The 15431-nt window shown below is 39.3% G+C and overlaps 1 protein-coding gene across 1 annotated transcript in view; it reads left to right on the top strand.

The window, feature by feature from the left end:
- The window catches only part of Myo3a (myosin IIIA), a 167371-nt gene that overhangs the window by 31808 nt on the left and 120132 nt on the right, over positions 1 to 15431 (top strand). The window contains exons 6-8 of the mRNA XM_004659674.3: positions 3017 to 3162; positions 5322 to 5387; positions 9315 to 9470. Coding sequence (XP_004659731.2) covers positions 3017 to 3162; positions 5322 to 5387; positions 9315 to 9470 — 368 coding nt within the window. The remainder of the gene's footprint in view (positions 1 to 3016; positions 3163 to 5321; positions 5388 to 9314; positions 9471 to 15431) is intronic.

A 15431-nucleotide genomic window follows, 5' to 3' on the forward strand; every position in this document is an offset into this window, starting at 1 on the left:
TGTTCCAAGGCTACATGTGTGAAGCCATGAGATGCTACATTATCTGAGAATAGATACTTTAATACAAAAAAAAAATCACTTTTAGCCAGGCATCAAGTTATGCCTATAATTCCCACACAAGGGAAGCCTGACGCCTAAACAATATAGCAATACCCAGCAGCAGGGAGCTGAGAAAGGTAAAGAGGAAGATTCGATGTTCTAAATTCAAACTTTACCTTACTTTCAATAAAGAAAACTTCCTTTAAAAGTGAACGTGGGGGTTGGAGAGATTGCTTAGTGGTTAAGGCATTTGTCTGCAAAGCCGAAGGACCTAGGTTTGATTCCCCAGAACCCACATAAGCCAGATGTACAAGGTGGCACATACATCTGGAGTTCATTTGCAGTAGCTGGAGGCCCTGGCAGCCCATTGTCTCTCTCTCTCTCTCTCTCTCTCTCTCTCTCTCTCTCTCTCTCTCTCTCTCTCTCCCTCTTCCTCTCTCACTCTCTCAAATAAATAAAATTTAAAAATTGAACGTGGGTTCATGGCCATAACGCCAATTTACAGTATGTTCATATAATAAAGTTCCCAATAAAATTATAATTACAGAACACAAATGAAAATGAATTAAAATAAATCATTCAAAATAACTCAATATTAAGCTTTTAAAAAAAATAGACATGGGGCTAAGAGTTTAGCTCAGTGGAAGAACCCTTGAAAAAAAAACAAATTACATTAAGGCAATGATATATTATTCAATAGCGAGAATAAAATTCATATGAATGTAGTATGAAATTTTAGTAGCTTTGTAAAGCCATATGTGACTCAGATACCATATGATTCATTCATGTAACATATACATTGTAGGGTTTGTTGTATACTCAAGACGTGCAGTCAGTACCAGTATATAAGTTTAGAACACTTTTATGCTCTCTAAAGAGAACCCTGCACTCTTATGAGTACTCCCACCTGCCCCCAAGATGCCCTGCCCTAGGCAACCAATAATCTAGTTTTTATTCAATGGGTTTGCCTATTGTGAAAATTTAATGTAAATGTAATAATGTATGTCCCCTCTACCTGGCTTCTTTCAATTAGTTTATTATTTTCAAGGTTGATCTATGTTGCAGCATTTATCAGTACTCCTTTTATACTAAATAATATATTGTATGTACATGCCACAGTGTGTGTTCCCCATTCAACAGTTGAGAGACAACTGGGTTTCCATTTGGGGGCTGTTATGAAGCATATTGCTATTATTACTGACCATATGTTTACCACACTTTCAGAGTTAAACCTTAGAACTCTTATGCTTGTTTCTCTTACTTCAGAATATGCTTGATGATTTTAGTAATTCACTCTTAGGATATAAAAAGTACCTTGATAGTGTATCACTTACTTTCTTGTTACTGGGACAAAATGCCCAGCAAAAAAAGGGCTTATTTACAGTTTTCAAGTGTCATCATGATGGGGAAAGCATGTCGGGAGCAGACAACTAGGAAGCACATCTTCACATTAGCATGGAAGAGGTAGTAAGCCACTTAGCTGAGTGTGGCAAGTGGTGCTTGCCTATAAAAACCCAAAGCCTACCCTGAGAGATAGACTTTCTCCAACAAGACTCCATAATCTTCCTGAACACCACCAGCTAAGAACTAAGCTTTCAAACACATGAAGCTATGAGAGACATTTTATATTCATGTTATCAGAACACTTTTCAAAGTGTAAAATTGAGGACTGGAGAGATTGCTCAAAGGTTAAAAGTGCTTGCTTACAAATTGTAAAATTGAACTTCCTAATGCTAACAATTATCTTCTCAGGTCACCTTTAGAAATTTTATAAAGAAATTATCACAATATTTTTTTCTCAATTTTTATTAACATTTTCCATGATTATAAAAAAAAATATCCCCTGGTAATATCCTCCCTCCCCCCTCCACTTTCCCCTTTGAAATTCCATTCTCCATCATATCCCCTCCCCATCTCAATCATTCTACTTACATATATACAATACCAACCTATTAAGTACCCTCCTCCCTTCCTTTCTCTTCCCTTTATGTCTCCTTTTTACATTACTGGCCTCTGCTACTAAGTTTTTTCCTTCTCACGCAGAAGCCCAATCATCTGTAGCTAGGATCCACATATGAGGGAGAACATGTGTCACAATATTTTTATATAATATCACTTTACAATATTGCAAAAAATCTGTTCTTTTTCTTGTAACTCCCAATTACACCCTCTGGTTAGGGGCATGTTTATTTATTTGAGAGAGAGAGGCAAATAGAGAGAATGGATATGCCAGGGCCACTAGCCACTGCAAAGAAACTCCAGACGCATGTGCCACCTTGTGCATCTCACTTTACATGGGTCCTGAGGAATCCAACCTCTGTTCTTTGGCTTTACAGGCAAGTACCATAACTGCTAAGCCATCTCTCTAGCCCAGGGGCATGGTTTTAAAATCTGTTGCTTAGACAAGGTGCTAATAAGTCTTCATTGATGTTTATTTTTGTTCAGTTTAGATTTTTTGTTCTGTTTAATGGCTTAAGCCATTTTTCATTCTTCTAAACTTTTCTTATTCCTCCCTTGGGTCAATAAGACCAAGGACATCTATTTTGACTGCCTTCAAGTTTACTTTTTTTTTTCTCCCTTCACATTTAACTCTATACAGGCATATTCTTCCTCTGTGTTTTGTCTTCCATCTCCCCATCAGGTGTTTGTTGAATGAACACTGCTGCCTGGCCTCCCCACTGTGCAGTTGATCCTGCCCCCTTACAGGGCATTATTTCTGCCTGTTTTGGTACATTTTGGAAAATATATCCCTTTCCATATATTCTTCACTTGTATTTGCAACCCTGTTATGTTATGCTCTGTATTCAGAATAAAAAATGCTATGACTTGTAACAATTTGATTGCTTTTTCTTCTCCAAAATTACCACTTTTTTCTTTACTTAACACCTATCAAAAGTCACCAGATGTTACTCTTTTCTCCAAACATTTTGCTATATTTATGAAAGTCTCAGATGTTACCTTTCTTTTTATCTTCTAGGTGATTGCATGTGAACAGCAATTAGATACCACTTATGATGCAAGATGTGACACTTGGTCTCTGGGTATCACAGCCATTGAGCTGGGTGATGGAGACCCTCCACTAGCTGACCTGCATCCCATGAGAGCACTCTTCAAAATACCAAGGTAGGATGAATGCTCCAAGATCCACAGCCCACTTTTCTTCCTCTGCTACTTATTTCACTTGGAAATAGGAACTTACTTTCCAGCAAGTTGGGAACAGAGAAATATTGTTCTACCTACTCCCAGTCTGGACTTGTTTGCTAACTGCATTTCTCTCTTTTAATTTTTTTAAAATTTTTTTTTATTTATTTGAGAGCGACAGACACAGAGAGAAAGACAGATAGAGGGAGAGAGAGAGAATGGGCGCGCCAGGGCTTCCAGCCTCTGCAAACGAACTCCAGACGCGTGCGCCCCCTTGTGCATCTAGTTAACGTGGGACCTGGGGAACCGAGCCTCAAACCGGGGTCCTTAGGCTTCACAGGCAAGCACTTAACCACTAAGCCATCTCTCCAGCCCCATTTCTCTCTTTTGAATAAAGCAGTTTTCTCCTGAGCATTGTCTTTCTCTCTTTCTAGACTGTTCTCATAATTTAAGGGGGTGTGAGAGTGGCTATAGGCTATAAAACCAGATAGGAGAACAGGAAAAGGGAGCAAGAGGAAAAATTCTGTATATTACCTTCAACACAGTAGATAAAATTCTGGAAAGCTTGATTTTGTTCTAACTCCTATTGTGGTTCAAGCTATTTATTACCAAATCATTTTAGCTGTGAGGAAAACCACCTTATTTAACCAAGTATTCATACTCATGGTGACAATACCACAGGAAAGGAGAATGACCATCATTGTACATTGCACATTGATCATAGGCAACACACCAAGTGATTCTCAAAGCTACATCATATTAGGTATTTCTCCACTAAAATATCTCTTAAATTGGAAGGCTAAGCCTTCTGACTCTAGAAAAATACAGAAAGGGAGAGCTGAAAATCCACCCAGTTCTGAGCATTGTGAAATTGTCAAAACTGTTATATACAAAGCAAGCCAATAAATCTCATAAAAGGAAACTTGCAGGCAGCAAGAAACAAAACAAAATTGTTAGCTAAAAGAAGTACTTCTTTTAATGTGCAAATCAGCAATCTTCAAATAATCCTCACAGTGGTGAAATTAGCTTTGGCAGGATCTGTATGCGTGCATAGCTGCACTTCTCCTTAATGAGCCTGTACAAATTGTACATTAATTTCATTATAAGGTATTTATGGAGTAATGCAGGACTGGAGACAAAGTATTTCCATCCCACTAATGAAAACAAAGAACCGTTAGAATTAACACAATGTACCACTTTAGCACACTGAGCTATCATAGTTGATCAATGTTGCTTGATTACAGAGTTAGATCAGCCTCACTTTCAAGCCATGTCCCTTTGTATACACAGATGTGACAAAAAAGAAAAGATTTACTCAGCTTATAAATGAAAAGAATTAATAACGAAATCATTTAAGTGGCATTCAGAGCTTTGTAGCTAATAGTCTTTTCCAGTTCCTTGCTTTTATAAAATTCTAACACATGTCCCTGCCATGTATCTAGTAACAAAAGAATTCATGAAGGCATTCTACTGTGCCCCTCTTCTAAATGTTCCTTGTTCCAAGTCACCTTTGTGTACCATGGCTATTCCTTAGAGACTTTTTCAAGACTCAAAAAGAAAAGAATCTTTAGTATTCATTGTTTCTATTCATCTAAATGTTGATATTTTCCACTAGTGTTCCCACATTAAGACCAAAAGATTATTTTTAGCTCTAATATTCTATATTTTCATTTATTTATGACAGAGAGAGACAGACAGACAAAGAGACAGAGACAGAGAGACAAGGAATATGGCCATGCTGGGACCTTTTGCTACTGCAAAAACACTAATTCTGGACTTGTGCCAATTTATGTTCCTGACTTTACGTGACTACTGGGGAATTGAACCTGGGCCAGCAGGCTTTGCAAGCAAGTGCCTTTAACCACTGAACCATCTCCCCAGTCCCAGCATATTCTGTAAATGAAGAAGCATAAACAGTTTGAAAAAAATAGGTCATATATTAAGCACTTTCAAAGAAACCAAGGAGTTGTCATTTTATACAAGCATGATTAATAACTAATTATCTTTCTTTGAATTGGAAATGATGGCCGTCTTTGATGATGCTGGCAGAATTTGACAACAGCACGGCATTTGTCTATGCCCATGGCTCTCATACCGTCTCATCCATTTACACCACGCAATCTGGCTTCTTATTTTTCCAGAAACCCACCTCCCAAACTAAGGCAGCCTGAGCTATGGTCAGAAGAATTCAATGACTTCATTAGCAAGTGAGTAACAATAGACTCTTCAAAAAAAAACTAAACTAAAGCAATATCCCCCTTTTGGAACTTTGAATGATGCCTTTTCCAACAATACCCCTACACTTCTGACTCCTGTTGCTTCTTATCTGTTGAGTAGCTCCCAAGTTCTCCATCACTGTTTTCAAAAGAAGCACCTGCAGGTCTTCTAAATGTCCAGAGAATATATCATTGCTTAAGTGGTTATCTCAGGGTCAAGTTTGTTTACACATCTGTGGCCATGCTTCCATAAGCTGTCATCGTTCATAGACATGCTCATCTGTCCAACTGCCCTTGCAGATCTGTCCCCAGCATCTCACCCGTTATACCTGCTACCTATTTAGTGTGTTATTTAACTCTTACTTATTGGCATCCCTAATTCTAATTGCAGTCAAGGGTACTTCATTGTGATCAGTGAATCAGAAAATCATGTTTATACAAAGCTTATGTGCTTGAAATTCAGAAAACATTTTTAAGTTGAAAGATATTTAGCACAAGTAGACTGCTTCCATATAATTAAATAGAAACTAAACATGTCAGTCATGTATAAAATCTGACCCACAGGAGTTTCTCACAATTTTCACTGTGTCTTTTCTTTAAGTGCAATAAGGTAAGAGATGAGAATGAGTCTTGTTTGCAAGCAGGAAGGAATGATCACTCTCTCATCACACCCTTGCACATTGCTATTACCAGAGTGCCTATCAAGAACCAACAACCACTTGTTCTAAAAGCAAGATGCTCAGATTCAAGGAAACTCAATACAGATTGATACTTTTTCATGTTATCATTAACCAGGTATTATAAGCAAGCACATTTCACTCTACTTAACAAAGTGCCATCACATTCCTCATGACTCTTGGGAGAATCTCTGCTAACACTCAGGGGCTGCTCAGGGTCCACAGTGTTGGCCTCATGCTATGGTCCTCCACCCTGATGTTACATGGAAGTTAGGTTGTTTGAAAAATTACTCAGCATCCCCTTGAGAAACACTTCCCAGCTTTCTCTTGGCAGTTAATATTGTGTTCTGAGTTCTTTTGCTTTGTTCCTCTTACACTGAGAGCATGACCAATTTTATTTAGCTTACCTATGCTAATCTCTTTCTGTCTAAGTAGATAATGAGCAACACTAGAGAACTGCACGTTTCTCTCCAGTTACTGTCACCACAATGACTAGTGGAGTGCCTGGTACATGTTGGCTATCTGTTAAAGTTTCACTTGAATAAAATAATGTGATTCTTCTGAGCACATACACATGAAGACCTTGGGTGTGAAAAATAGCTGAGCTTTGTTGAACTACATGAAACTGAAGGTCACTGTTCTTGCTTTTTTAAATTTTTTTTTAAATTTTTTATTTATTTATTTGAGAACGACAAACACAGAGAGAAACACAGGTAGAGGGAGAGAGAGAGAATTGGCGTGCCAGGGCTTCCAGCCTCTGCAAACGAACTCCAGATGCGTGTGCCCCCTTGTGCATCTGGCTAACGTGGGACCTGGGGAACCGAGCCTCGAACCGGGGTCCTTAGGCTTCACAGGCAAGCGCTTAACCGCTAAGCCATCTCTCCAGCCCTGTTCTTGCTTTTAAATATCATCATCATCATCATCATCATCATCATCATTTCATAGCATATTATAGCATTCCTAGGAAATGTTTTTGGTTACGCTCAATTAAATAAATTTTCAAATTGTCATTTTAGGAGGACAAACATTTTGCTTATCAATGGCACTGCTTAAGCCAAGGGATTGAGCAGCAAGCTACTGTACATTTCCCTCCTCCTCTTCCTACTTCTTGTTCGCCTCTTCTTATCGCTCCTCCTCCTCTTTTCCTTCCTTCCTGATTTTACTGTAAGTACTGAAGGTTAAACTTAGAACTTCACATATGCTAGGCAAGTCCCCCACCACTGAGCTATATCCCCACCCCTTTCTGGGTCTTGTCTGATGTCTAAGTTGCCCATGTTGGCCTTGAATTCAGTCTGTATTCCAATTTGGCCTCGAGTGTGCAACCAGCCAGCCTCTTCCCACTGAGTAGGCAGGATTATGGGGTACACTAGTAGGCCCAGCTTTATTATTTTCTTAGTTTCTATTTTAATGACAGTCCATTTTTCCCCACAATTTTAGAGCCTCTGTATTTCAGAGTCCAAAATATCTTGGAAAATTACATAGCTCAAATTCCTAAACAAAGCTAAAGTCCTCCATGAACATGGGTGCAGAGTGAATATTCAACCAATAAAAGCAAGCCCCCAGAAAGAGCATCATATTTCCCAGTGCAGTCCATTCCACTGTGGCAAACCTCACTTGAAAAATTTTCTTTAAAGCTGGGCATGGTGGCACACACCTTTAATCCTAGCACTTGAGAGGCAGAGGTATGTGGATTACCATGAGTTCAAGGCCACCCTGAGATTACATAGTGAGTTCCAGGCCAGCCTGGACTATTGTGAGATCCTACCTCGAGAAACCGAAAAAAAAAAAAAATCTTTATAGGCCTGAAATTTGGGATTTTGTTGATTCCACCAATCAATCTTAGGATTGTTGCTCCTAGTGACCACTAATGCTTAAATCCTCTTTCCAAATATTTCAAGACAATTCCCATGCTTGAACAAACATCCTAAATTAGTTCAAATGCTTCTGTAGTGGTCTTCCAGGCAGGTCCTGTCACACACATTGTCCTTTCTCCCAAATGTTCACTGCTTGACCCTGTCCACAGTCATGATATTCATTAGTGCATCCATCATGTTAGCTCAAGAAACACCTGCTGAAACGGAATCTAAACCTCCTCAACAAATCAGCTTTCTCAGAGGTTAGCAACCAGCTCTAGGAAGATGGTGGTAGACGTTGAAGACACTCAAAAGTCATCACAGTAGAAATCCATAGATTGCAGAGGGCTTTACACTAAGTATAATTATAGCATACCCACCAACGTTCAGGGAACATTGCAGAAGAGGGGGCAGAAATATTTTAAGAGCCAGGGTGGGAAGGAGTATCCTGAGACATTGCTTGCCCCCTGAGACTGACTGATGCACTCATGACCCTGCAGTGAATATCAATAAACCCATTGAGGAGGGCCCTAAGAGAAATTGGGACAGGAGAGAGGAGTATAAAAGGATGATCTGAGGGGAATTATGTCCAACACACAATATGTTCATACAGTAGAGTTCATAATTAATAAAAATTAAAAGAAGAAGCACCTAGGGCATTAATGAGGCACACCTGTGAGTGTACTCTCAAGACTGTTTCCAGAGAGGCTTAAGTGAGGAGGAAAGACTCACCCTGAATGTGGATGGTGCTATCCCATTGTCTGGGGTCCTGCACAAAATTAAAAAAAAAGAAAAAGAATAAAAGTGAGCTGAATACTGGCATTCCTCTTCCTCTGCTTCCTGGTCAGCAGAACAGCCTGAGCCATGCCCACCACCTTGATAGACTGTACTTCTCTAGACTGTGAGACAAAATAAACTCTTCCTCCACAAGGCTGCTTTTGGCTAGATATTTGGTTGTAGTGATGAGAAAAGTAGCTAATAAAAACAAAATCCTCTTCCCCAAAACAGAAACAGATCAGATGAGATGTTTTTTAAAGCACTGTGAAAGGAAACAGAAAAGTTTGTGTTCACTTCAGGTAATCTTGATCTACTGGTTTGGAAAGAAGACTGTGTGAAATCAGAGTTTAATTATCACTCTGCAGCATGCTTGCTGGGAGACAAAGGAAGGTAGTGTTGAGGTGAAGGCTCAGTACAGTATCTTCACAGCTGGGGACATTTTCACAAACATCAATTCATCAGTATTGCAGTTTCCTTTTTGTTTTTTGAGATGTGAATGCATAGAACACATGTGAGAAGCATTGACTTGGAATCTTTCTTTTAGAAATCTGAATAATAATTTCCAAACTCTAACTTATCTAATACTTGCATGTTCCTTTTTGCCAGTGCAGATGTTTGACTAAAGATTATGAGAAGCGCCCAACGGTGTCAGATCTTTTGCATCATAAATTCATCACTCAGATTGAGGGCAAAGATGTGATGTTACAAAAGCAACTCATGGAATTCATTGACCTTCATCAATGCATGGGAAACACGGAAAAAGCCAGGTAATTAAATGATATCTTGAGGTCCAAATTCCAAAGATTATCTCAAGACCAGAACAGTTGGACAGTAAAACAGTTGCTAAGGTTAAAAAGGAGCTCATGTAAGTTCTCAGGTGTGATTTGAAGGTAACAGGGTATTTGTGTGAATGTCACATGTTGAGTGGCAACCCCTCTCCCATATTGGTAAAATTGCTAACAGCAATTTTTTTAATTGAGAACTTGGATATATGAACAAATAGTAATTTCATGGTTTTTCTGTCACGTTTTCCTTTTGGGGACCCTCATCTCCATCCTCCATGCCCTGACTACCCTCCTCTTTCAAGGTATACCCACCTCTGTCCTGTTGTTTTTATTCTTTTCTCCTCCTCCATCCTCCATATCATAATGTGGAGGGCTCAGAACTGTGCTGGTCTTAAAGTGGTATTGGTAACCACTGTGGGGTCATGTTGATGGGCTCAGAGCTGTGCTGGTCTTAAAGTGGTATTGGTAACCACTGTGGGGTCATGTTGATGGGCTCAGAGCTGTACTGGTCTTAAAGTGGTATTGGTAACCACTGTGGGGTCATGTTGATGGGCTCAGAGCTGTGCTGGTCTTAAAGTGGTATTGGTAACCACTGTGGGGTCATGTTGATGGGCTCAGAGCTGTACTGGTCTTAAAGTGGTATTGGTAACCACTGTGGGGTCACGTTGATGGGCTCAGAACTGTTGTTGCAGTCAGGATCACATTGCTGATAGAAATCACCCAACCAAGAACAACTTGTGGGAAAAAAAGAGGTTTATTTTGGCATACAGGCCCAAAGGGGAAGCTCCATGATGGCAGGAAAAATGATGGCATTAGCAGAGCGTGGACATCACCCCCTGGCCAACATCAGACAGACAATAACAACAGGAGAGTGTGCCAAACACTGACAAGGGACACTGGCTATGATACCTATAAGCCTGCCTCCCAACAATACACTGCCTCCAGGAAGCATTAATTTCCAAATCTCCATCAGTTGGGAACCTAGTGTTCAGAACACCTAAATTTATAGGGTTACTTGAATCAAGCCACAACAGCTGCCCTGGTCTTGAGGAGGTATGGGTAACTGCTGTGGGGTCAGCTGGTTCATATAGGAAGGACGGTGCCCCAAAGCACACCTACACACCTTGCAGCTCTTACACTCTTTCTGATCCCTTTCCTGCAGTGCTCATGGAGCCTTGGGTGGTGTGGTAGAAATCTCCTTTAGAGTTGAGCTCTTGATGGCCTCTGACTTTCTACTTTGATGACTTGTGGGTCTCCTCAGTGTCACTGCCATCTCCCTGGAAGAGGTTCTCAGGCCGACAAGAAGACCAGGGCTCACACTTAACCTGCCATTTCCCCTGTGATTTTTCCTGAGCCCCAGTGGGTGTGATAGAGATGACCTGTCCTGGGATAGCTCTTCTTCTTGACTTTTTTTTTTTTTTGAGGTAGGCTCAATCTGTAGCCCAGGCTGACCCAGAATTCACTATGAAGTTTCAGGGTGGCCTTGAACTCATGGTAACCCTACCTTTGCCTTCCAAGTGCTGGTATTAAAGGCATATGCCACCACAGCTGGTGACATTTTTTATTTGTTTATTTGCAAGGAATGAGAGCATGAGAGAGACAGAGAGAATAAAATGAATGAGCATATGCCAGGGCCTCTAACCTCTGCAAACAAACTTCAGATTAATGTTCCATTTCATGTATCTGGCTTTACATGGTTACTGGGGTATTGAACCTTGCTCCTTAGGCTTTGCAGGCAAGTGTTGTAACTGCTAAGCCATTTATCCAGCCCTTTTTTTTTTTTTTTTTTTTTTTTTTTTGTTCATTTTTTTACTTATTTATTTGAGAGTGACAGACACAGAGAGAAAGGCAGATAGAGAGGGCGGGGGGTGCCAAGGCCTCCAGCCACTGCAAACGAACTCCAGACACATGCAGCCCCTTGTGCATCTGGCTAACGTGGGTCCTGGGGAATCGAGCCTGGAACCGGGGTCCTTAGGCTTCACAGGCAAGCACTTAACCACTAAGCTGTCTCTCCAGCCCTCCAGCCCTCTTCTTAACATTCTGATGAGTCCTGAGTCTCCTCAGTATTTCACTGACAAGCATTTCTAATGGACTTCATCAGAACAAATGTTATCAATCTTAATAGGTGATTAGTGCTGAATATATATTCTTTTATTTTCTGGTCTTTTGTAGAGTAAGAGACATTTGATTTAGAGTTTAAAAGGAACATGCATCTTGACATATTTTTAAAATTTTTTATTTATTTTATTATTTACTTGAGAGAACAACAGAAGGAAAGAGGCAGAGAGAGAGAGAAAGAAAATAAGTGCACCAGGGCCTCCAGCCATAGCAATTGAACTCCAAATGCATGTACCGCCTTGTGCATCTGGCTTAAATGGGTCCTAGGCAATTGAACCTGGGTCCTTTTGGCTTTGCAGGCAAGTGCCTTAACTGCTAAGCCATCCCTCAAGCCCTTGACAGACATTTTGATTATGATTTGTTTCATTTTCTCTGGTTTGATTATATTTTAAATCATTTAAATATCTTTCTTCGTATATCCTATTGGATTTTTAATAATACATTTGTTTATTTTAGGGAATTCAGAAGATATAAACAGTGCACAAAATAAATTAACTAAGTATAACATTTAACTCCAGCCTTTAAGTGTCTTTTATGGTTAGCTGTATATATAATTTTGAAACAAAATTAGAATAATATTTATATATAAATATTCTGGAACCAGTCTTCTTTTTCTGAGTAGTAAATACTCATGTCATCAAATATCTTTCTTCCTTTTCTTTTCTTTGAGGCAAACCCAACAGACTGTCCTTTTTTATGTGAGATAGCTAGAGTGAGAGACAGAGAGAGAGTTGGTGCAACGGACCCCAGCCACTGCAATCAAGCTCTAGACACATATGACCCTGTGTGCAAAACCTTGTGTGCTTGCATAACTTTGTGTGTCTGGTTTATGTGGATCCTGGAGAGCCACACATGAGTCTTTAGGCTTCACAGGCAAGTGCCTTAACCACTAAGCCATCTCTGCAGCCCCTCCCATGGTTTTTTGTTGTTGTTATTGTTGTTGTTTTCTGAAGTTGGGTCTCTTCAAAACATAGCATGGCCTGGTGTTCCAATGATTGATTTATATTACTCTCTTAGACCTTTAAGTTATTACTATTTATTTAAGCAATTAGCATTACAATGAGCAAAGTTCTATTATGGATATGTTATTGTCTTCTTAAAATAAATCCCTGTAGAAGGCAATGTTAGGTCAAAAAGTTGTCTTTTGTTATTTGAATTTGTTCCTAGGAATCCTATTAGTTAATCTCTGAAGCATGTAACTAGGCATTGCGAAGAAGTGAAGAAAATAAGACATGTCTTATTTCATGTTGTTTATGTCGTGAGTTTATATATTTAGCTCCTATTACTTAATACCTACTATGTGCCAGATACCTTGTTAGGTCTTCTTAATATTAAATCATGTGATTTACCACAGCTCTGAAGGCAATATTTTATGATACCCATTTTTACTCACAGTGGAGGAATACTGAAATTTCTAGAGGTTGGGTCGTTTGTACAAGATTGCACAGATAATGAATGGCAATAGAGGCTGAAATCTTAACCCCAAAGCCTGGGCTTTACTCATGACTAAATAGTCCACCAATTGTGGATGACTTCAGGAGATAATAAGTCTTATCTGTGTGACTTGATATTTTTTATGCAGAGAGAGCAAATACACTTTTTGATCAGGAAAAAAAGTAAAGCTGTGAGTAGAAATAAGTATGAAAGGAAAACAGGTGTTGAGTGTAGTTAGGATGCCTCATCTAGGCCCATCTCTGTATGAAGGCAAATAGTCTTCTATAAACATCCTTCCACAACAAGTAGTAAGCCAACAAACAAACAGAAAATGAAGTGGACCAATCTTGAACTAGATATTCACTGTGAAAAACTATGAGATATCTAATTTTGTATTCTACTTGAAGGCTAACAAGTTGGCCTGCCAGAGGTTTATGAATGTTAAGAGAAGATTCATGATCCCCAGCCCAGAGACAAAGGATCTACATTACTGACAGCAAAGCTAGAGACTTGAGTTTTATCGTCACGTGGTCCTTTTCCTTTAAGTGAAAGAGGTGATGTGAAACTATCTAGTTGTTTACTGTATGCACGGTGCATTTTTCTCATTGCTAGAAAACTTGAGCTTGAGAACCTCTGGTCTTTTAAATACTAATTCTTTAAGATATTTTTTAAATTTATTTATTTATATGAGAAAGAGTGAAGCAGATAAAGAAAAAGAGATAATGGTTGCACCAGGGCCTCTAGCCCCTGCAAACAAACTCCAGACACATGTGTCACCTTTGGGCATCTAGCTTATATGGGAACTGGGAAATTGAACCTGGGTCCTTAGCTTTTGCAGGCAAGTACCTTAAGCACTAAGTCATCTCTCCAGCCCACCTGTGGTCCTTTAAATGAGGTGCTGATATAACTTCTGTTCCAAAGTGGAGCATTTTTCTGAGATATTTTCTATACAAATATCACTGAAAACGTAGCCTGAAATGCGAGTGATGAGACATGAAGTGTGAGAGACACCGGGAGAATTGTCCCCAACATTCAAGTGCTGCTTGAGTCATTGAACCTTTCAGCGTTTAGATACTAAGCTTCTTGGCCTAAATTACAGTGATCAAAGCTTTGAAAAACATGTTTTTGAAAACCATATAATAGGCATTGTGTTAAGCTCAATACTTCTGATGAAATCATAAGAAGTGTTCTAGTTTATCCTGCTCGGTATTAAAAATATATTTTGGGGCTGGAGAGATGGCTTAGCGGTTAAGCGCTTGCCTGTGAAGCCTAAGGACCCTGGTTCCAGGCTCAATTCCCCAGGACCCACGTTAGCCAGATGCACAAAGGGGTACACATGTTGGGAGTTTGTTTGTGGTGGCTGGAAGCCCTGGCATGCAAATTCTCTCTCTCTCTCTCTCTCTCTCTCGCTCTCGCTCTCGCTCTCGCTCTCGCTCTCGCTCTCTCGCTCTCTCGCTCTCTCGCTCTCTCTCACTCTCTCGCTCTCTCACTCTCGCTCTCGCTCTCGCTCTTGCTCTCTCTCTCACTCTCTTGCTCTCGTTCTCGCTCTTGCTCTCACTCTCGCTCTCTCTCCCTCTTTCTCTCTATCGCTCTCAAATAAATAAAAATAAACAAACAAAAAAAAACTTTTAAAAAAATATTTTTTCAATTACAGAATGAATTCCAGGCCAGCCTGGGCTAGAGCAAGACCCCACCTTGAAAAAGCAAACAAAATATATTTTCAATATGAGAGCTCTGGTTTTACTCCATTACAGAGAAAACTCAACTATTGTTATAAACATTGATCTCTTGTGTTCTATTTTTGCACTCTTGAGGGATGAATGATAGAACTTCCAAATGTACTTTACATGTCTTACAATATCTCATTCATGATTGTTTCCATCTATAGTTCGTTGTAACATTCTGGATAAATTATTCAGAATTGTTTTCTAGTTCACTAGTTTACTCTAGAAGTGGGCCTGGTCTAGAATTTATACTATATATTAATTTCTCATGTTGATGTCTATATCATCTATCATTTTACCAATATAAGTTTTATTTTTTACCCATTTATACTATGTTTATCTGAATTTGTCATCTTATATCTATTTTAAGACTAATTTTCTTTATTGTGAACTTGATTTTCTCCTTTTCTTTTTGACCTTAAACATAGTATAAACTATCATTTTAATTTGCATTTCAACAAGTGTGAATTTTACTGATGCTTGAATTCATTTTTTCCTTAATATTCAGTTTTCTTTGCACATAAGTTAGCCTTTTCTTGCTGCAGTCTCTTCCATGAAGGAAGATTTCTCTCTCATTTATGGCCTTTGCCATAGGCTTTTTTCAAGACTCCTCGACCCAGAGCCTTTCTGCTTTCATAGTTGAAGTATATCACAGATACAGTGATAT

The sequence above is a fragment of the Jaculus jaculus genome, chromosome 5 (assembly GCF_020740685.1).
Source record: "Jaculus jaculus isolate mJacJac1 chromosome 5, mJacJac1.mat.Y.cur, whole genome shotgun sequence".
NCBI lineage: Eukaryota > Metazoa > Chordata > Mammalia > Rodentia > Dipodidae > Jaculus > Jaculus jaculus.